Here is a 21154-nt window from a genome sequence, read left to right on the forward strand (position 1 = left end):
AAAAAAAAAAAAAAAAAAAAAAAAAAAAAAAAAGTTATGTGCTATGTAGGTGTCAGTAGGTTGAGAGGCTTCAAAATTGATGCTTTGAGATAAAAGTGAATGCTGAAAAGGCTGCTCCTCTAGTGAGGAGGGGAGACGATGTTATTTTTTTTGTCTCTTTTTTATTTTTATTTTTTTTTCCATGGTTTGGAATCTGTAGTAGAAGGAAAAAACGCTGATTTCAGGGTTGTGTTCTCTTATTTTCCCAGAGTACTTAATGGTTCTCAGACAAGTTTGTAGTATTTGAAATCTATTTTACATTTCTGAAATGTTTCCAGTTTTAAAACTTTACAGTATGCAAAATGCTGCTACTGAGTAGAGTCTGATGAAAAGCTTTTGTTTCCAATTTCTAATCCTGCAAGCAAGCAATTTAGCACAGCACTGTTGCAAGTTACATACTATCCCCTTGTCACTTTTTATATCTTGAATTATTTCCTTTGTAATTTGCTTGGAGTCAGTCATGGCAGCACTGAGCTGAAACAAATCTTGATTTAAAAAAAAAAACAGCACAAAAACAAACAAACAAAAAAAACCCCGACAAGTACTGCAGTTGTTTAAATCCAAAATTGGAATTGAAAGGATTAAAAATAATTTCTACTGGAGTATGCTACTCTGTCTGTTTGTGCACCTTCTTTAAATATAATTTCCTCTGAAGCTAGCGTGAGTAAATGGGCAAGCACCTGGTATTAATTCCTGATTTTTTTTCTCAGTGAAGACACAATAGAGGGTATCACTTCACATTAAGATGAGATTTACCCTTTACCAGTCTGATGCTTTTCCCTGTAAATTGGGAGTTTAGGGAATAAGAAGCAGTAAATCCAATTTGCTTTTTCAAATCTACTTAAACTTTCATTTCCTTCAGAGCCTGTTTTATACAGGCTGTACTTGAAGTTTGGTTCATGCAGTGTACTTCAGTCACCAGCTAGGACAATGTGTGGAACTCTTTAAACACTGAGGGTTGTGCTCAATATAGTGCTCAAATTCTCATATATTGCATGCTCTACATTAAACTGCATGCTTATGGTTACTGAACTGCGCTTTGAACTCAAAGTTGGAAGTACATATTGCCTCTTGAATGGCTTTGAGTGGTCCAAAATCTTTTTCACCGAGTTGTGTGATTTCGGAATGCATTTATTTTGAGAAACATGTGTGAGGGTAGGCAACGTATCTAAATTAAAAAAAACCATCAATATATGAATGTCCAAGAGTAAGCAGATGCATTCTTGCTTACTTTTAAACAAAAGTCTAGTGTTTTCTCCCATCCCTTGTTCCTAAACGAAGGGAACTGTTCAACCACATCTGGTTTAAAAACAAAGCAAGAAGAGCATGATGTAGTAAGCCTGATAGTTTGGAGCTCAGTTTTCAGTGCTGTTCACTTTGAAAAGGTTTCTTTGGACTCTTAGGTTGGCAGCACAACCTAGGTGTTGTTTAATGTGCTGAAGTGCTCATTTGAGTGTTGGACAGTAGTTGTGTAGGAATGATAGATGGAGACGCACATAGCATGCAATAAATTCCTAATCTATGAGGCCTAACCATGTTCTAGGTGTGGCAGTGCTGCTAAGAGCCCAAGTAAATACGCTCTGGTAGGTTTTTGTGGCTTCTGTGAAGGATGAAGTGAGAAATGTCCCTTACTGTGGCTTTGAAGAGACAGTAAGAACAGGGGCAGTCCTAGGACAGGCCCCAAAGGGGAGAAGTGCTCAATTTACCTTTGTGTAACCACTGGTGTCTGATTTGACCAAGGAAAGGAACAATTTGGAGTAAAATGCAGCAGACACTGAAGAGAAGGCAACAAATGCTGTTGGCAGGGTGGGATGCATGCTGGAGGAGTCTTGGCCCAGTTTATGGGGAGCAAAAAAAGCAGTCTAATGTTAAGGAGCTTTCTCAATACTCCTTTTTCCGTCTTGTTTTTTGCAGACTGCTATTTTTAAGCCATGTGAAGTAGAGGTACAACCCACCTTTCAACTAAAAGCATTGTGATTTTGCAACAACAAAGGCAGGAATTTACAGAGCGAGGTTGTGTGGCAGCAAAAACTATTTATTCCTATTGTTCAGGGGAGCAGAGAAGTTATCGTGAGCTGCACATTTTAAGCAGTAAGCATTTACGTTGGTGAGCAGCCCCCCTTCTTTTGTTCATGCACAGAAAGGGGAAGCGGCAGGAATGAGAAGCTAATTTTGCCCTTCAGTGGAGCAGGGAGGCTCTGGGACATGCAGCGTTAGGCCACTTTCCTGCTTCCTGCTTGGCAGACCCAGGAGGCCAGGCAGCTCCATGGCCAGCATCAGCCCAGCTCTTCCTGAGCAGTTGAATTTACTGTTTTAACCAGTTGTTTCCTGCCTGATAAGGTGGTGGAATAATAAGACTAACAAATCAAAGGACTGCCCTGCCTGCTGTTGCTTGGATGTCGCCTTTGTTTTGACTGGAGTCTGTCATATTGCCCACAGGTGTTGTGGCAGCTGGGAGGAAATGCAAAGTTTGGCTTCTGAAGTAGAAATGTGAAATTCCACAAAACACACAGCTTTTCAAGTGTGAAATGTTGGAGAAAGCTTGGTGTGAAACAAGATGTGGGGTTTTATTTCTAAGAAAAATAATTAGGGAAACTGATCCACATCTGTGAATTGTCGTAGAATCATTTAGGTTGCAAAAGACCTCTAAGATCATTAAATCCTGACAGCCCTGTCAGCTTTTTAGAAGAAAAACAAGTTAGCAGAAATGTTTCTAGGTCCAGTTCTGAACAGTCCCATGCAGTGTGCAGTATGCTTACAGGGATTTGCAGGCCCATGGCATCTGTAGAATCAAATGAATTTTTTTAATGTACGAGGGAACATGCTCACTTGAGCAAATACTGTGATCTATAATCTTTATTTATATTAATAGAACTGTACTGGATTTGGATACAGAATTTGATAGTATTTCTCAGACTGTGAACAGAGTAAATTCTATTACTGTACTTTTAATGTGTGTCGTGTTCTTGAATATATGAAGGGAAGGGCACATCACTGATGTCTGTTTGGCTATAGTGTATCACTGCTGGCTATAGTGTATCACTGCTGGCTATAGTGTCCCTTTCTATTTACTAATAAATGTGACTTTTCTGTCAAAAAAGACTAAAATATATGGTCAGGTAAGTTGATACCAGCTTGACTATTGCATGTAATGGATGCGTGATTAAACTGACTATATTTCAACTTGCATAACTTTTCTTTGGAAAAGTTGCTCTCCTAAGTGACAACATTTGTAATTTAATAACACATCCAGCTGGCAGTTTCTTGATACATTGCTTGGCTTATTTGTGATGATGGTATTTTTGGTATATTGTCTAGAGATATTGCAAAATATTTTAGATCACTCATTGCATCTTTCTCTGTTTCCATAAGTATATCCAGTTTAGTTATTTCGAGGTTGTAGTTTCTGCCAGTAAACTGATAGAACTGGCTTATGGTCAGTCTATACTTGTTTGTGAGTATATTGTGATAATGAAGTACTTGAAACCTGTTGGAAAATCTGTAGCTAAGCTCCCCAGTTTTGGATTACAAAAATTATTTTGAGATTTTCTAATTAGATATTTGTTTTTCTTGAAAGTCAGACCACTCCTTGTAAAAGACTCTCTTATGCAACTATTTTCTGACATTAGTTAAATCCCTGTTATATGGCAGTAATAATTTTAGCAGAAAACTTAATGATTGGCTGACTTCTTTAAAGTTGTGCATATGCAGATATCTCCAGTACTTTTCTACATTTTAGTGTATCTGAAAATGAAGAGCCTGACAAGAACATTCTCTGTGCGTGTTGGAATCATGATGGCTTTGTGCAGATCTCCTTACAGCGAGTTGCCTGAAAGAAACTTTAAAGAAACTTGTGAGATCAATTTCAATAAAAATAAGACTTAGAGTTTTTGTTTTTTTCTTCTTAACAGTTGAAACTCAAAGCAGCTAGAGAGTACAGGAGAGAAATCAGAGAAATTGGATTTTTTCAGGCTGTTCTTTACCTCCACCTTGGATTCATTTTGCTCAGTGGCTTTCTTACTGGCATCATATTTCCCCAGGAACCTTTCCACCATTTCTGAGACCAAACTGTCTACTCTCTGTTCTTCACTGCCATGTTGTAACATCCCTGTCTTTACTGCACGTTTTCAGCACTGTGCAATCATTTTCATGCCCTACAGTCTTTCAGACCTGCTCTGTTGTAAGTAGTCTTGATAGAACCCCAAGAAATGGAGCAGTCTCCTCCTTTTTCAATTTCCTTTTTTCAGTCTTTCTCTGCTATTGAGACTCGAGGTTTCTTTGTGCAAGTTACCAGTTTCTATTTCCATTTAAATGCTGCGAAGATTTTAAATTATATATAATTATATAAATATATATATATATATAATTATATAATTATTTCCATTTAAATGCTGCTAAGTAGAGACCATCATTTGTAAACCTCTCTCAGTTTTTTGAAAGGAAATTATTCTTTTAAGAGCTATGTATCTCAGGGTAGTTCCTAAGATCAGTTCCACCAAAAAAATGTTTTTTGTAGAAAAGAGATGCTTTGAAATTTTGAGCGGTCTTGATCTAGAGGTTCAGCTGAACACAAGGAGCCACATACATAACCTGACCACTCAGTTGCTGTGGATGGGCAGTATCAACTATGAGTGCCATCAGAGTGCCTTCAGCTATTTGGAAGTCCACAAGCTGAGGTTTGTGACTGAGCAGTCTTTGTCTTGTAGAACTTGTTTCTACAAAAATTGGTTGGTGGATTTTGAACTTTCTTCATGGCCATCTCATGCTTTTCTCTTGTAGTCATGTTCACCTGGAGGCAATGTTAGCCCTGCAGATTGAAATTCTTTTGTGGACAGGAGACAGAAATAGAATGAAAAACAGATATTTTTCTTGTCAGTTGTGTGGACTTAAAACTATATGTATGGCAATTTTACTCCACTGATGTTGAGGAGAAATGGACAGAATTTAGGAAGAATACTGTGATATTTGAGACAAAAGAGTAGGGTTGTTGGCCAGTGATGATGAAGAAATGAGAAAGATGAAAAATGGTGAGAGCTGGAAAAGAATTTGCGTATCTCCAAGTCTATGTCAAAATCAATATTGGTCTTCTACCAGTGTTCATTCGGCAATGGAAAACTTTGGTTTAATATTAGGGGGCTGTATGTTATCCTTACAACATGCTTGTGTTTGGTATCATTCTCTTTCTGCCGAAATAATTGTTGCTAAGGGTATAGTATGCAGTGTCCATCTGCATCTATTGCAAGATCAAATGTAGCATATATATGAAAAGTTGCTTCTGAATTTCAACTTCTTCACAGGCTGACTTTGAGCATGAGCTTCTTTTCCATTGCTTTGGAAATGTACCTGCTAATGTTACTGGCATATTTTCTTCTATTTCACATAAACATTCTTGGGCTATTAAAAGTAAGGTTGCCAAAGTTTGGAGATGTTTACTTCTGAATGTGCTTAATTCAAATAACAAGAGCACTCCATTTATTATGTGACCTATTTATAGCCATTAAACAAACAATGGCATATGGATCTGCTTTTCTTTAATTCACAGGATTTGTTGGAAGACTAAGAGCACAGAGAATACATTCTTAAAAATGGATTTGTTTGTATCTGATACTATGTAGAACACTGTATACTGAAGAGTGGTCATTTATTTAGTAAAATTAGGTCTGAGTTCCATTCAAATAAAATAATTAAAAATAAATTATTGATTTTAATACTTAAGAAGATTATTAGGTAACTATTTTGGCAGCCAAATACTGGGGGAGTATTTCTCATTATCAGCCTTGTATAATCACTCTAGTAAATTTCTGAAACAGTTTAAACATGAAAAATACAATTTATGTTCTGGCTCTTTTTTATAACTCATTTTGAAGCTTTTTTTTATTGTTCTTCATTTACAAAGAGCTCTCAAATGTTGAAAGAGTTGACATATTTTTCCATAACAAAGTATTTTTATATTTCCTCTTCTATAAAGCTGCTAACAGAAATTCTCTTTTTACTTCTCAGGTTGTTTTTGAAGTGGTAACTTCAGGTCACCCTGGATATGTGGCCATTGATGAAGTGAAAGTTTTAGGACATCCATGTAGTAAGTATCCACACACTATTTTAAAGTCTTCTAAAATGTATGTGCTACTGTCCCTCAGTAAATGTTAAGGAAAAGATACAGAAAATGTCAGAAAAAAATGTCACTACTGCAAAAATACGCTAAGTATATATGAAATGTTGCTAGCATTTGATCACTGCACCTTACCAGCTTAGGAGATGTATTTTATATACCACTTTTGCACAGCATGAACTTGCATCATCTAACAATTCTTTCAGAACAAAAATCATCAGGACATGTTATATGTCTTTCTATCAACATCAAAAATTAAATGCAGCTACAAGCTGAGGCATTAATGAGGGAGGTGGACAATACAAGAACTGAACTGATGACATGACTACTTTTCTAGTTCTTAGAAGGTAGAAAACTTAGCTGGTTGAGGGCTGTGGCTTTACCAAACAAGATTGCTCAGGGTAAATTCCCAGTTAGAAAGTTCACATTCATGGCTAAATTTTTGAAGTTTTTTTACTGCCTTATTTTCTCATATGTTTCTTTATCCCACTGTGACAAGGCACTGACCTGCTAGAAGGGAGTTCTGCAAAAAAATACCTGAATGTCCTGATGGATAACAGGTTGGTCAGGAGCCAGCAGTGTGCCCTTGTGGCCAAGAAAGCCAGTGGTATCCTGGGTTACATTAAAAAAAAACATGGCCAGCAAGTCCAAGGAGATGATCCTCCCACTCTGCTCTGCCTTGGTGAGGCCTGATATGGAGTACTGTGTCCAGTTCTGGGCTCCTCAGTTAAAGAAAGACAGGGAACTTCTAGAGAGTGTCTAGTGGGGAGCTGCAAAGATGGTTAGGAGCCTGAAGCATTTATCTTATGAGGAAAAGCTGAGAGACCTGGGACTGTTCAGGCTGGTGGAGACTGCATATAAATATTTAAAGGACAAAAGTCAAATGGATGGAGCCAGTATCTTTTGAGTGGTACCCAGTGACAGAACAGAGGGTAACGGGCACAAACTTGAACATAAAAAGTTCCATGTAAACGTGAGGAAAAAAAAGTCCTTACCCTCATCTTAAGGGTGAAAGAACGCTGGAACAGGCTTGCCAGAGTTGTTTGGGTGTTTCCTTCTCTGGAGATATTCAAATCCACCTGGAAGCTTTCCTATGTAACCTACTGTAAGAAGCCTGCTTTGCAGGGGGATTGGACAAGATGATCTCCAGAGGTCCTTTCCAACCCCTACAATTCTATGATTACTAAGAACATGCAGTACTTAGCTCCCCTAAGTTCTTTTAAGAGCGATATTAAAATCAACCTCATGAATTAAAAGTTGGATATAGTAATCCAGGTGTCTTTAACCAAATTGCTTATGGAAACTATCAATTCACGTATCTGCTATTTGTTAAGTAACACATATTGAAGTCATACATTGAATTGTAGGTTGTAGTCTCACTGACCAAATGACTGAGTGAGGAAAAAGATACCTGCTTTGGCAGGGGGGTTGGACTTGATGATCTCTGGAGGTCCCTTCCAACCCCTACAATTCTGTGATTCTGTGATACCAAATGCTGTGTAATTGTTCATCCGCTTCTTATGACATATTGTACTTGTATGCATTCTTTGTGATTTGTAAGTATGAGCTGCAGTTTAAAATAAAAAGTGGCTCATTGGTTAATGCTAGAACACCTCATAAATATCGTTTTAGTGTTAGTGGCAAAAAGACATAGACATTTCTTCAAATACGGAGACAGTTATGCAGAATCAGCAGCTATTATTTCTGAATCACTTAGTTCTAATAAACACAGCAGGCTCTCGTTGTTAGGCAGTATTTGCACTTCTACGTTCTGAATTCATATCTTAGGTTTGACTAGTGAAGTATAAAGGAGCACTTTATCAGCATAGTGATTTTTCTTAGAGTTTTTGAGAAGTTTGATCTGTGCATTCATTCTCAAAAGCTGCAAGTACTGAGTTACATCTCATAATGCGTAGAATCCTAATTCTAAAGTGTTGAAATTTAGAAACTGTAATGAAACACTTTTTCAATAAAATAACTAAAATGTTAGACATTAAAACATCACTGTTTACAAGAAAATAGAAAAAAGGAGAATTGGAAATAAACTATTTTGTATATAATGCCTTGCAAGACTCACAATGACTTTTCTTCCTGTATAGTCCTAGAAAAAGTACTTTCTAAATGATTAACTTTTAACAAAAATTGAAATAGGAAAAATACCATGAAACCATGACATACGTTTTAGGCAGTTGTCTGGGTAGTGTGGACAAAGGCAAAGTGAAAATTAAGATTGTGTGTGGAACTGAAAGAAGTCTTTGGCAATTGGTTGGTTTGTGTGTGTGTATTTAAAAATCCTAAAGTCCCTTTCTACTTAGGCCATGCATTGTAGTTCAGAGAGGCTACCTTAGCAGTGTTTGGGAAGATCGAGGGAAAAAACAAGTATGGTAAAAGGGTAAAATTTGATATTAAAAAAAATAAGAGAAACTTCCTGAGAATTTTACTTAATAGGCAACCAGTAATAATTTCATAGGTGAAGAAGATAGAGGCTGTCTGCCCTGATTCCATGGGGAAATGTTCAAATAAAGACAAATGCTACATCTAGTAAATTTGCCAAAAGGACAGCTGTCATGAAAACATTTCCTCCTGCAATTAGATATTAACTAGAGCTGTTTTCTTCCATCTTTGGCTTCTTATACTGCCTTATGCTGGCTGTAAAAAAATTTGTTTTCTTCAAATCTGGTTGCTGATTATTTTCTGTTATAATCTGTAGTTTGCCCCAGTGATAAGCTCTTCTAAGAGAATGTCATCAGCATTTTAAGCAGTTGTGATGCTCTGCTAGAAAGCGTATGCTTAATTTTGTAGTTTATTCTAATATTAGCTGTTCCATGACTGAAAGCAATGTTCAGAGCCTGGCTTATCTGCTAGTATAGACAGTGCAAAAATTCTCGTTGACTGCAGTAGGATTTGAATTGCTGGGCAACAATGTGTTCTCAAGGGTGAGTTTCTATATCAGATTTCTGTCTTCTTCTGTCACGTTTTTTGTTCTCTCTAGTAAAACGGAAATATACATGCTCTCTTTCCTTCTGCAGTAGAGATGGGTCTCATTTGAATATCTATTATTAGTTAGGTTAAATGCTGCTGTATTGTTTTCATTTTTGCTTAGGAGCATTTTCTCTTTCTAAATTAAAGATAAGCATCAGTGTGGAGAATGCCTTGTGTTCTGTTTTTGTTCAACACTTAATTTTGTGGAAGGAATGCAGCTGTAGGTAGCGAGAAGCATAATGTTAGCATTTTAGCTGTTTCATGCTACAATTCTAAAGCATCTTCTCTAACTGTACCTGGTTAAGAGGAAGACCTGTTTCCCTGACAACATCTCTCAACTTCTTGCTGTTGTGTCTAGTCAGTAGTCTAGCTAATAATTTTTTATTCTGAGTATCAATTTATTTTCAATACAATTTCCTTAATACAGATTGTTAATTGCAGAAGGGATGCTGAGCTAAGATAATTTATAGCAGGATTAATTAAATAGCACCCATCATTTCTGCTTTTTCCCAGAGACAGAGGAATAAAAGAATAAATTTAATACAACCTAAAATATAATGTATCTTCAGTGATTTAAGCCTTTTGAAGTGGAACAGTATTCCATGTGTTAATTATAATCATTGTGTTTGTATTGCTTAATTTGAATCCTTTTTCTTCTTCCAACAGCAAAAACTCCCCATTTCTTGCGTCTTCAGAGTGTGGAAGTCAATGCAGGACAATTTGCTACTTTTCAATGCACTGCCAATGGTAAATTCACTACAAGTGACAGACTTTGGTTACAGGTAATTTATTTACTTCCTAATGCTGTAAGATCTGGAGGAACGGGAGTTCTCCTTTCTGTGAGAACTGTAAAATGTATGAAAAATGCTAGAGCCATCTATTTGATTAATTTAAATTGCGTAGTGCCTTTGAACTAATATGTATTAGGTATTGTCTTCTAGAAACTGGTGCTGGTTTTGTTACCTGTGGAGATCATGAATAAATGCAATATCTCCAGGGAAGGCCATGTCACTTTCTCCTAATGTCTACTCTGCCCAACTGTAATATTACATGTGACACTGTTGGCTTGTCTCTATATCTGTTAGTATAGTATTTTCCACTAAAACTTAACTTTCTTTTCAAATTTTGAGAAGACCAATATGGCAGTCAAATCTGACCTTCTGTTTTACAGTGCCAAAGAATCTTACCTGTATTCACTGGGTCTAATTTTTTTCTTATTCAGTAATGTAACTTCTGGATAAGTAACAGATCTTAATTTAAAGTCTGTCCTTATGCTTGTGTCGGAAAGATCCATCTTCCAGAATCTCTCTTGGTAATGGGTTGCAAATCTAATTGTTGTCTTGCTGCTGCCATTCCAGAGGTGTCTGTTCTTTACTGCAAACAGTAGTTTTTGTTTAGATGTAGCATTAGGGATATACCAATCTTCAGTTCCCTATACTTTCTGTGTGTGAAAAAACATGTTAGAACTGAGATATTGTCTGTAAGAAGGACAGGAACTGCAGTATGTGGTGAGGGAGGGGTAACAGAAATAGAAGCATTAGTAACAGGTGGGACATCGCTGTGAACCTCTCAGTTTTTTGAATTGAATTTATTCAATTTCAGATTTTCAGTACAGTTTGCCTTTCACCCTGCACTTAGTACAAAATTTTATCAAACAGTTTGGAAATTATTCAAATATGTGGGCAGTTTAAAAAGCTTGGTAGTTTCAGGAAAACTAGCACACAGATAAGTATAGATCCACTTGAAAAGTGAACTTACATGTTTGTCTATGTATGTTAAGTCTATACAGAAAGAGCCCAATAAAAAGGCATTGGAAATCTGTGTTTTTATTTGGTTTTGCATGGGTATTTTCAATCGCTTTGTTGATATGACTGACGTTTCTCTAACCTTCCAGCCCTTTAAAGACCATATTATAGTGTTGAATTGTTAAATTAGACTCCTGTCTTCCCTAAACCACTGAGCTCTTTTGAAAACATGATTTTCCAGTCAGAAAAAGAGTTTAGCACGTATGAGAAAATAATAGGTTGTTATTTTGTCAGTTATAACCTTTCCAGAGCCTTTGAACTTTTTCATAATGTTATTTTGTAAAATTGAAAGTAGGATTTATTATAAGAAAATCCAAATTCCATTCAGTTTTTTCCTAAGTTTCATAGAAGTGCCATTTTCTCTTCAGGTTTTTCTTTTTTTTGCATGGAGTTTAGTTGGTACATCAATTCTTCGTAAGGCTGGAATGCCATTTCTTTATTTCAGAAACTCAATTTCCTTTTAGATTTTATTTTGTATAAAATCATTCTTCTAAACAATGATAGTGATTCCAGGATATCTTTGCTGAGCTTAATTAAATGAGTCCTTGCTTATACATGGTTACAAGAATAATGTTTTCTCCGTGTGAGGGATGAGAAAGTAGTGACAATCAGCCAACTAGTTTTCAAATAATTTCATATTCCTTTGGTGTTTATTTAGTGTTTATTTAGCCTGCCCGTGTAGTTGTAGCTCCCTCTAGTAACTTATCCAAGATTGTGCAGATTCCAGGTGTACCCTTGTGTGAGAACAGTTTAAAAGTTGTCAGGAACTCCTGGCTTACGCAGATTTATTTTCGTACTTGTTTGCCAGTTTCCACAGATGTCTGCTTAGAGTGGTCAGACAGCTCAACATGTGGAATACTGCAAGTCAGGGCTATGAGATACACTTCCAAGTGGAACTGGCTGTGTTTTAGTGTAAAAGATCCCCAGACCTGGAGTTCTTCATCTGTCGTTTAAAAACATGTGTTTTCATGATGTGATACTGAGGAATTTTGAATAAACTTGCTCATGACACCTCATGTCACTGCCATGGAACCAAAAGTATAGTCAAGCTATCTATTAAAGCTGCCAGAAAACATAGATTCTTCTGTGTCGAATGACTAGTTAAATAGACATTAAAAATCTTCTGATTTTTATCTTTTCTTATCTCTTAATAGGAGAACCAATATTTGGTTAAAAACATCTTGGAAAAACAAAGGTTCTTATGTACACCAGTGCCAGAATAAAATGAGTGCTGTTCTACTGAGCTATTGGTCCTGTACTCAGATTTTAGTGGTACTGCACATAGTTTGTGCAACCTCTCTGATCTGTTCACTGATAATATGAAGCCCTTTTCACCATACTTTTGTTGTTTGTTTTCGTAAATTCAAAAACCCTTCAGGGAAAACCACAATAGATAAATAAAAACAACTGTGTGATGTCAAAAGGAACCCTTCATTTTTGTTAGCGGTTTCTCATCATTTCTCCCATGCAAATCGTGCACTACTGCTATTTTATTTGTACATGGCAATGCCAAAATATCATGAGATAATTTGCTCCCAATAATTTTCCAGTATCTGTCATTTTTTTCCAGATTCACATTGCTAATCTGAAGGACAGGTAAACTGTTTGTAGAATCACAAGCCTACTGCATTCAGTGGCGTTTCTGATTGTTTTCAGTGCTGTCAGGTTTTCCTTTTTGTACTTCTGTTTCTTTTATTGTAGTAGCCCCCAGCCTGTAGACATTAAGTGTAGTAGGAAATGTTTTTCTGGCGAACAAATAATTTTCTCTTTACACTCTGATAGATTGTTAGAGATAGAAGTTCTTTTAAAAAGAAAAGAAAAAAAAAAAGATTGTAACTTGGTTTGTCTCCTTATCTTTGCTGAGTAGTTGTTGCAAGCAACGTAGATGTTCTTGGTTTAATAATGCTAAGGCATTGAAGCAAGTCATTCATGTTTTATTATTCCCACACACACCTTTTTTTTTTTTTTTTCTCTCTTCCTTTTCAAGCCTTTCCTACTGTTATTCTCTATGGAACATTGAAGTTTGGAGTATTATAGAAGATTTTGCAATTGAAATGGTGACAGGTTACCACAGGTTTTCTGCCCACATTTGGTCCCTGAGACATGGAATATGTATCTTTATCTTCTGATTGGTGTTTACTGTTTCAGGAAAGAGAAGACAGAAGTTTGTTTGCCTATTCCACTGTGCAACACTTTGCAAAAAACCCATAATTTTTCTGGTACTACTGGGCAGCTGTGGACCATAGTGCATGAGTTATGACTTCAGGCTCATTAGATAATTTGACTACTAGTTGTGGTTACTATCAGTGATACCATTTCAAGTTGAAGAAAAGGACTTAAGAACATGACAGAATCATACAAGTTTGTTTTTGTTGTTGTAATTAATGTCCAGTTAATAAGATTCTTGGCTAGATTGTGTATTTATGAATTCATGTCCTCATTAGCTTACATTCTAAACATAAACATCCGTAAAAAATAAATGTTATGACACTAACGAAGCAATGTTTAGAATGAACAGATGTGTCCCATCTACTTACATTTCCTTTATCACATCTGTGGATAACGCAGGTTATTGTCAGTATGCAGTGACTCACTGAGTGAGCAAAAATTTCATATGCTGTCTTGCTGAAAGGACGATAGCAATTGCTGAAACTTTTTTTTTTTTTCAACTTAAATTAATTCCTATTAGAAACTTCAAATTTTGTAAGTTGACAATAGCATTAAGATACAGTACTGGGCACTAAGCAAGATGGGAATCCAAAGCAGTGGAAATATACCTCAGGAAAGGAAAAAAGATATGTTTGTAGGTGGAAGTTAGAATTTGAAGGGAAAAAAAAAAAAAAAAAAAAGCATGCAGAACACACAAAGCTGAGGCATTGTCCTTGGAAAATTGTGAGTTAGAGTTTAGTAAACTGGCAGAAGAAAAAACACTGCATAATCTGTGCTGTTTTGGAAATAGCCTTCTTCTGGAGGGTAACCTAGCGCAATGAAAAAAGAACAATATTTATTTTCTTACTTTTGCTGGAATCCTTTGAGCCACAAGTTTAAATAGTAGCTTAAAAATAAAAACGAAGTTTCAAAAAATTGTGGGTTTACTTAAAAACTGGGAAATATCTTTCACTGCCAGCCCAAGATATACACATAAAGATTTTCTTCTTTGCAGCTGGATGAAGTGTGAACTTGCACATATTGCATATTTACATACACATAATATTATACTCAATGGTACCTGAAATTGAAATGATTATAAAATGAAAACTGATTGAATATCAAAATAATTATTTTCAGGTCTATATGTGGGAAAAATTGTGCCTCAGCAGCCTTAGAAGTTTGAATATCTTGAGCATTCATTTTTTAGTCTACATACTAATGGTTTTTTTTCTATAGGAAATTTCTATAAAATTCTAAATTCTAATTCTAAAAGTTCTATATGGAATTTTTACCACTAATCTTAGAACGACACAATATTAAGATACTTGAGATGGAATAATAGGATCTTCATTTTGTAGTTGAGGATCATAGGCACTGGGAAATCAAAACTTACCTCTTACGTCTGGAAACAGAGTCTGAGTTACCTGTACCTGATCTTCTGCATGTGAGGCAATACATAGCATCTTCCATGCTCAGTGTTTACTGGTGCTAGCTGCAGTAGCACGTGATCATCACTTCTGGGAGTTGACCTCCAAGACTTAAATCAGGCATCTGAAATATCAGTGTACAGTTAGAAGAATCCTGGGAAAAGTTTTAACTGACTTGAATGACATCTTTGACAGAGGCACATTCATTAAATCACACAGGTTCTTAAATTGTCTTGTTTGCAAATTGTTCCTCAGCTTCTCAGACCTGACTTCCTCTCTTTACTCTGCACACTTCTCTGTCTGCCTTTTGTCCCAATTTACAGCTGGTTCATTCAGTTGCTTCTGTGTGCTGCTGGCTCCCAAAGCAATATAGAGTGCCATTTCAGGGGAACTGCAGTTCGTGTAACAGCCAGGTATCATGAAATTCTTTGGTATTAATTCATAAAGGTTAGTTACAACATCACTAAACATGTGGCAATTACACTTTTCAGACAGCTGTACCTTGACTTAATGTAGACAGCATTTCTTGGGTGAATGTTCCTCAAAAATGCATTGGAAAGCTACATTTGGTGAAAGAGATTAATCATTTCCACGTTTTTTCCTGATCTCCTTCTAAAAATAGTTGAAATTCAAATAATTACTTGAGAATATTATTAAGATACATGTACTGCAGATATGTGGACCTAAGGGTAAAAGTTTTTTGAAATAACAATAGGATCTTTTAGTAGGTATGTCACAACTGTGAAAAGTAACAGCATCAGACTTAACAAAAGCAGGATGCTAATGGATGTTCTCTGATTGAAGGGGAGAAGATCAAATCTTTCAAACCTATGGTTTATATGTACAGAACAGAAGCTACTGTCTTTGCAGCCAAGAAAGAAAGAACAGTGTGACCACTGTGGCAAGTCTTCTGTTATGTGTACAGTTTATTACCTGTTAATACGGGATTTGATATTTCTTCTCTCTCCTGAAAGCTGTCTTTCAATTTATCATTTATTTGAGATAATCTTCTGAAGGTATGAAGAGAATGAAAAATTGTATTCCTCTTCGTAAAAAACTGCAAAATCTGAATGCATTATTTATTCAACAGGAAATAGAAGTTCTGAATGAGAAAAAGTTCTAGAAAACAAATTATTTCCTTAAAAATACATACACATACATGCACACATCTGGATGGTATCAAAAAACAGCCTTGTGAAGATGTAGAATCAATGCAAGAACCAACTCCTGGCAAAATATGAAAATGATGTAGAATATTCAAAGTATTATGGGCGTCTGTACAACAGCCTCTGCTTGGTTATGTAAGTCTCATAAAATATCCCCAGAGTTGAATCCATGTCCTTGAGTTTTATAAGAATTTCCTGTTAGAGCATGAACTTTCCGAGGTTTTCGTTAATTGTCATTTTCACGGGTAAATGTGGAAACACTTGAGAAAAAACATTGCAAACCTTTTCCTAGTACTAAGAAGTGCTAGTATGAAGCAGAATTTTACCTATTAAAAATAAATAATCTGCACTTACTAACAACTTATTTATGCGAAAAGATGGAACTTGTAACCCAAATTGAGCAAATAGAAGATGTTCAGAAATTAGATGAAGAGTTTGATTCTAATCTCTAGGTGCTTTTGTGTACTATGGGAGTGCAGGAAGTCTCTTTTCCAACTTCCTCTCCTAAGACTGATAAACTACTTTGTGCATAGCAAATATTCATAAGTCCATTGATTTGAGAAGAATTTCAGCAACTTGTAGAAACTAAAGATATTGTCATGTATCCTGATGTATGTGCATGCTGGTTTGTTTTTTCCTGTTATCTACAAAGATAACTTTACTGTTATAGTGAAAATTAGTGCCCTGTAGGAAGGAGAGAAGAGGGCCTTACTACATAAATGAAAGCCAAACTTTTTTTAGATTCCGGTAACATTTAATATCGTTTCCAGTTTCTGTTAAATTTCTTTGTGTTCCCCTTTTGAGTACAGTGTATGTTTAGTGGCTTTCTTGCTCCCAGTATCTTTTTCTATTAGTTACCATTAATCACTTCTAATTTATTTACTTTTCATTAATTGTGCTGTAATCTTAGTATACATGACACAAAAAGTTCTGTAAATGACAGAATATGAGGCTTGTGATGTTTCATGTCTAATAAGCTGCGTACTTTTATGAAAACTTTTCTTGCATTATCTGCCTTATGCATTGTCTGATGTCTGTAATATACTTGAGTTTGAGTTTCTGCTGTGGGTAACCTTGCAGAACTGTGATGTTTATTTTTATAGATACGGTAAGAAGTTAAATATTCCTTCAAATGTGACTGGATTGTGTCAAGAGATTGTAATTCCTTGAGGATAAAAGAGAAACTAGGGGCTTAACACGCATACTGATAGCCTAATCATTTTTACCAATTTCCTAACTAACTAAGCCATATTTATGTTTGGCTAATCAAAATCTTGTATGCATATTAGCAATTAAGGTTGTTTATTATGGGTACTGGTTGTCCTTTTTAATAGATATAACGCATTATAGAGACAAGTCACTTGTAGCATACCCTAGGGATTGATGCTGCGGCAGGTATTGTTTAACCTCTTTATCACTGTTTTGTATGATAGTAGAGTGCACCCTCAGCAGAATTGCAGATAATACGAAGTTGGAGGAGTGACAGATACACCAGAGGGTTGTGCTGCCACATTCAGAGGGACCTTGACCCACTGGAGAATTGTGCAAAGAGAAACCTTGAGAAACTGATGAAAGGAAATGCAGTCCCGTGCCAGGAAAGGACTAACCCCATGTACCATGTTGGAGCTTGACAGAGTGGAAAGCAACTCTGCAGGGAAGAATCTGGCAGTCCTGGTGGACAAGTTAGTTATGAACTAGCCATGAGCCTTTTGCAGCAAAAAGAACAACAACCTTCTGGTCTGTACAGGGGGAGAGTTGCCTGCAGTTTAAGGGAGATGATGCCCCTGGAGAGTTGCCTGCAGTTCAAGGGAGATGATCCCCCTCATCTGCTCAGCTCTGGAAAGACCATCTAGGACACTGGGTACAGTTCTGGGCTCCCCCATATGAGAAACATATGGGCACAGTTAAGGATGGCTTAGAAATTGGAAGATCAGGGGTAAAGGAGAAGAGTGTATTAAATGTTTGCTGCTTATATATGGAGTAAGGAATCTGAAGACTTGTAACATAAGTTGTGGGGTTGGTTTTTTTTTTTTCTGTCTTGAAAATAGCCTTTTTATCACCAAGAAAAAAAATTATCCAAGCCTGTAATCCTCTGTTTAGTAATCTCCTGTGACCAAAAGAGGTCGATGGACATATGCAAACTAGAAGGGATGCACAGGTCCTTCCCTCTTCTCTATCTCAATCCGTCTGTGCACATATTTTCATTTGGTAAAGTAAAATATAAGAAAAGTTACTTTGGGATTAACTTCAGCACTCAAACATTGATATTCTTGTCTGAATTGGAAATGAAGGGACCAAAATAGTGTTCTCTTTTTCAAGAGCCTTGCTGTGATGCATTAATGTTCTAGTTTTTCTGGAGTGTAAAATAATATAGGAAATGGTGATTGGCAGACCTGAGATAATGAAATAGCTGACCTGTGCCACTTGGGGCAGGTAACATTCAACTTGCATCTCAGCAGTGTTAGGAATGCCTGTTGCTGGACCCTGAAGACTGTCTTGATCTGAAGTGCTGTTCAGCAGCAGCAGAATTGCTTAGGGACATGTACAAGTCAGGCAACTGATGAACTAAATTCAATCAGCTTTCTGTGCTATGCTCTTGGACCTTTGGGAGAAAGAAGCAGTGACCTTTACAATGAATACTGCAGTTAAAATGTACAGACTTCCTGCTGGGAGGCATAGTGTTCAAATTGGAGCTATATGGAGGCTTCTTTTTTAAGACCAAGGGCAGTTTAAGCTCGTTTGAGGCAAAGAGAACTGAAGTAAAGACTAAATTAAATTAAACCCAAAGGAGAGACGATAGGAAGGGAAACAGAGCATTGGAGAATGTCTGTTAGGGGGGTGGTTGTTGAACTATGGGACTGACTTAGTAATTAAACACCTCCAACCAGTCCCATCTACGTGAGTTGCTCTTCTGCATAAACCAATGTGTGCATTGGTTATTATTATTACCGCTATGACTGTCCTCACTGTTGAGAGGTATACTTTGCCCACTGATGTGCATCTCTTACTTCCTCACACTCCAAAAAGGCAGCTCTTCCACCCTGAGCAGGGTGTAGCTTCTTGTCATGAAATGCATGTTCTCCTTGGCTACTTTGTAGGACTCATCAATGAGTTTTGACTGTTATTCTGGCTGTTTAAAACTTTCAAAGATTTTAACTTGAAGTTGTCTCCCAAACTTGGATGATAGACTTTCTTTACATGCCTTTTTCCTTTCCAAACAAGCCAACACTTTTCATAAAGATAATTGTTGTTTCTGTGGTTTTTTTTTTTTTTAACCTGCTCTGTTATATAACTGAGAGAAAAAGCAGACAAATGCCTACATCACTCTCGATCATATGTAGAAATGAAAATTATGCTAATGATCTTTCCTTTCTCACTTTCTCCTCATTGCTCTCCTCTTTCCCAGACCCTCCATATGCCTGTGCCTGGCATCTGCAGAATTCTAAGCCAAAGTATTGAAAATCACTTATATAGTCTTCATTTATTATTTTTTTTTTAAGCAAGGTGTTCATCCTAGCTCTTGTAGCTTTATAATACAGGTAAAAGCATGATGAGTACTTACTGTTTAGTGTTTCGAAGAATTAAGATACAGAGTGAGATTAAATGATCTAATAAATGGAACTATGGGTTCAGCAAAATGCTTAGCATGTGCTTGGATAGTTGCCATAATTTCTTTATGAAACAAACTTATCCTTTAGAGAGAGATTTTCTAGTGCTCTGTTTTCTCCAGATGTTTCTGAGAACATAATTCTGTACAAATGATTTTGGATTCTGTTGTGTGCCATTAAAGATGAATGGAAAGAAGTTTTGAGATTTTTACATGTTTGTGAGCACTGGAAAATTGTTAGAGAATACTAACATTTCTCAATCAGTCTTGCATTTCATGTAAAAAATATAAAATTAGCAGTTTTGTTGGTGTTTTTTTCTTTTTTTTTCCTTTTGAAAACCTCTGTGTAGTAATAAGAGATCTGCTTCTGTCAGAACGAAACAGAAGAAATTCATTATGTAAGTACTGAATATCTGCCTTGGGTAAATTACAGTGAGTTTAGTGGCTCCAGAAAATAGAATAATGTCTTTGTTTACTTTCTGCATGTTTAATTGTATCTTCAAATAAATAGTGCTGCTTGATATTTAATAATGTGTCTACTTGATGTGTAGCTTCAGTATATTTTACAATTTTACCTTGTTGCTACAACAGTCATTTAGGTTTAGTCATAAGAAATAGAGATTTATGTGCAGCTATGTCATTTGAAGAAACGGAGAAGTAATCAAACATAAAAATATTGAATCCTGAAATCTTTCCTGAACGGCAGAACAATAGCATTTTGCTTGAATGCCCATGAGTTACTCATACAGAGCGCAGTTCTGGCTCACAGTATTGCAATTCCAAACAGGGCAATAATCATCTTTTTTCCAGCATGGCCTCATTACTTGAATGAAATACACTTGTTAACTTATACAGATAGAATAAATGCTGGATAATCACAGGATCTGCACTGGTTGTAATCTAGACTGACAAGCAGTTGTCTTGGTTATGAAAGCAATTCTGGAAATTCAGAGGTAAAGTCAACTATCGAAATTATTAGAATGAAAAATATGAACTCTGTGAAGCAATTTTGTTGAGGTATTAATTGCTATTTGATTTAGATTTAATACGTGTTTTAAACCAAATTACTTCTGGCACTGCTGATGTTATTTGAGATCCCACCGGCATAACTCTAATCAGGATTTTATAAATGTGCATATTTGAAAGTGGATAATGCAAACCCTTTTTTTTAATAAATGTATGAAAAACTGCTTAATCTACCTGTATGAACAGGGGGTAACTGACCGATGCTTCCTTTTAAGTCTCTTCTGGCAAAATTGTTGAAACACTCTTTGAGAATGATTAATGCAGTGGTAGTGATGGATATGAGATCCCAGAACTTCAATCCCTTTGAATTACTGCTGCATTTTTTTAAAACTATTTCTGAAAGCTTTAATATATATCTTGTTGCTACTAAATTGCTGTTCATTTAGAAGACTTAGTGTCAGTTCATTGCCTAAATGAGACTGTAAGTCTAATTTAAATAACCATCAGCCTATTTCTTTTCACTCTAGCTTACCTAGAAAGGAAAAATGATGTGCATTTTTAGGGTGTTTTTTGCTGTCTCTGGGTGAATTTAATATAGTGGTACTGGAAGAATGAATTTTCAAGCTGTTTATATCCCAAGATTAAATTAAGATTTTTTCAGAATACCTGTATGCTAAATTACATATTGCTTAATAGAAAACGTATTCTTACCAGTGACTCACCAATTAATCATATTCATTGTTTTGCATAAATGGCATTCTTGATTCATTTTTGTTTGGCTTTGTTTAGTTGGTTTTTGTTTTGGTGAAGCATTCTCTGAACATTTGAAAACATAGAGGTTTCTCAGCAACCGGGGGAATCTGTTATGTTCATTTTTGGATCTCAGCATTTTGCGGTCCATT

At 36.1% G+C, this 21154-nt stretch overlaps 1 protein-coding gene across 12 annotated transcripts in view; it reads left to right on the top strand.

The window, feature by feature from the left end:
* PTPRM (protein tyrosine phosphatase receptor type M) overlaps nt 1-21154 on the top strand; it is a 451289-nt gene that overhangs the window by 146407 nt on the left and 283728 nt on the right. For all 12 annotated transcript variants that reach the window (XM_042839780.1, XM_042839781.1, XM_042839783.1 and 9 more), the window contains 2 exons: nt 6040-6118; nt 9797-9912. In XM_042839780.1, the coding sequence (XP_042695714.1) occupies nt 6040-6118; nt 9797-9912 (195 nt within the window). The remainder of the gene's footprint in view (nt 1-6039; nt 6119-9796; nt 9913-21154) is intronic.

Source organism: Centrocercus urophasianus, unplaced genomic scaffold (assembly GCF_019232065.1).
Source record: "Centrocercus urophasianus isolate 14NV4802_14NV808 unplaced genomic scaffold, USGS_Curo_1.0 seq_11, whole genome shotgun sequence".
Classification (NCBI taxonomy): domain Eukaryota; kingdom Metazoa; phylum Chordata; class Aves; order Galliformes; family Phasianidae; genus Centrocercus; species Centrocercus urophasianus.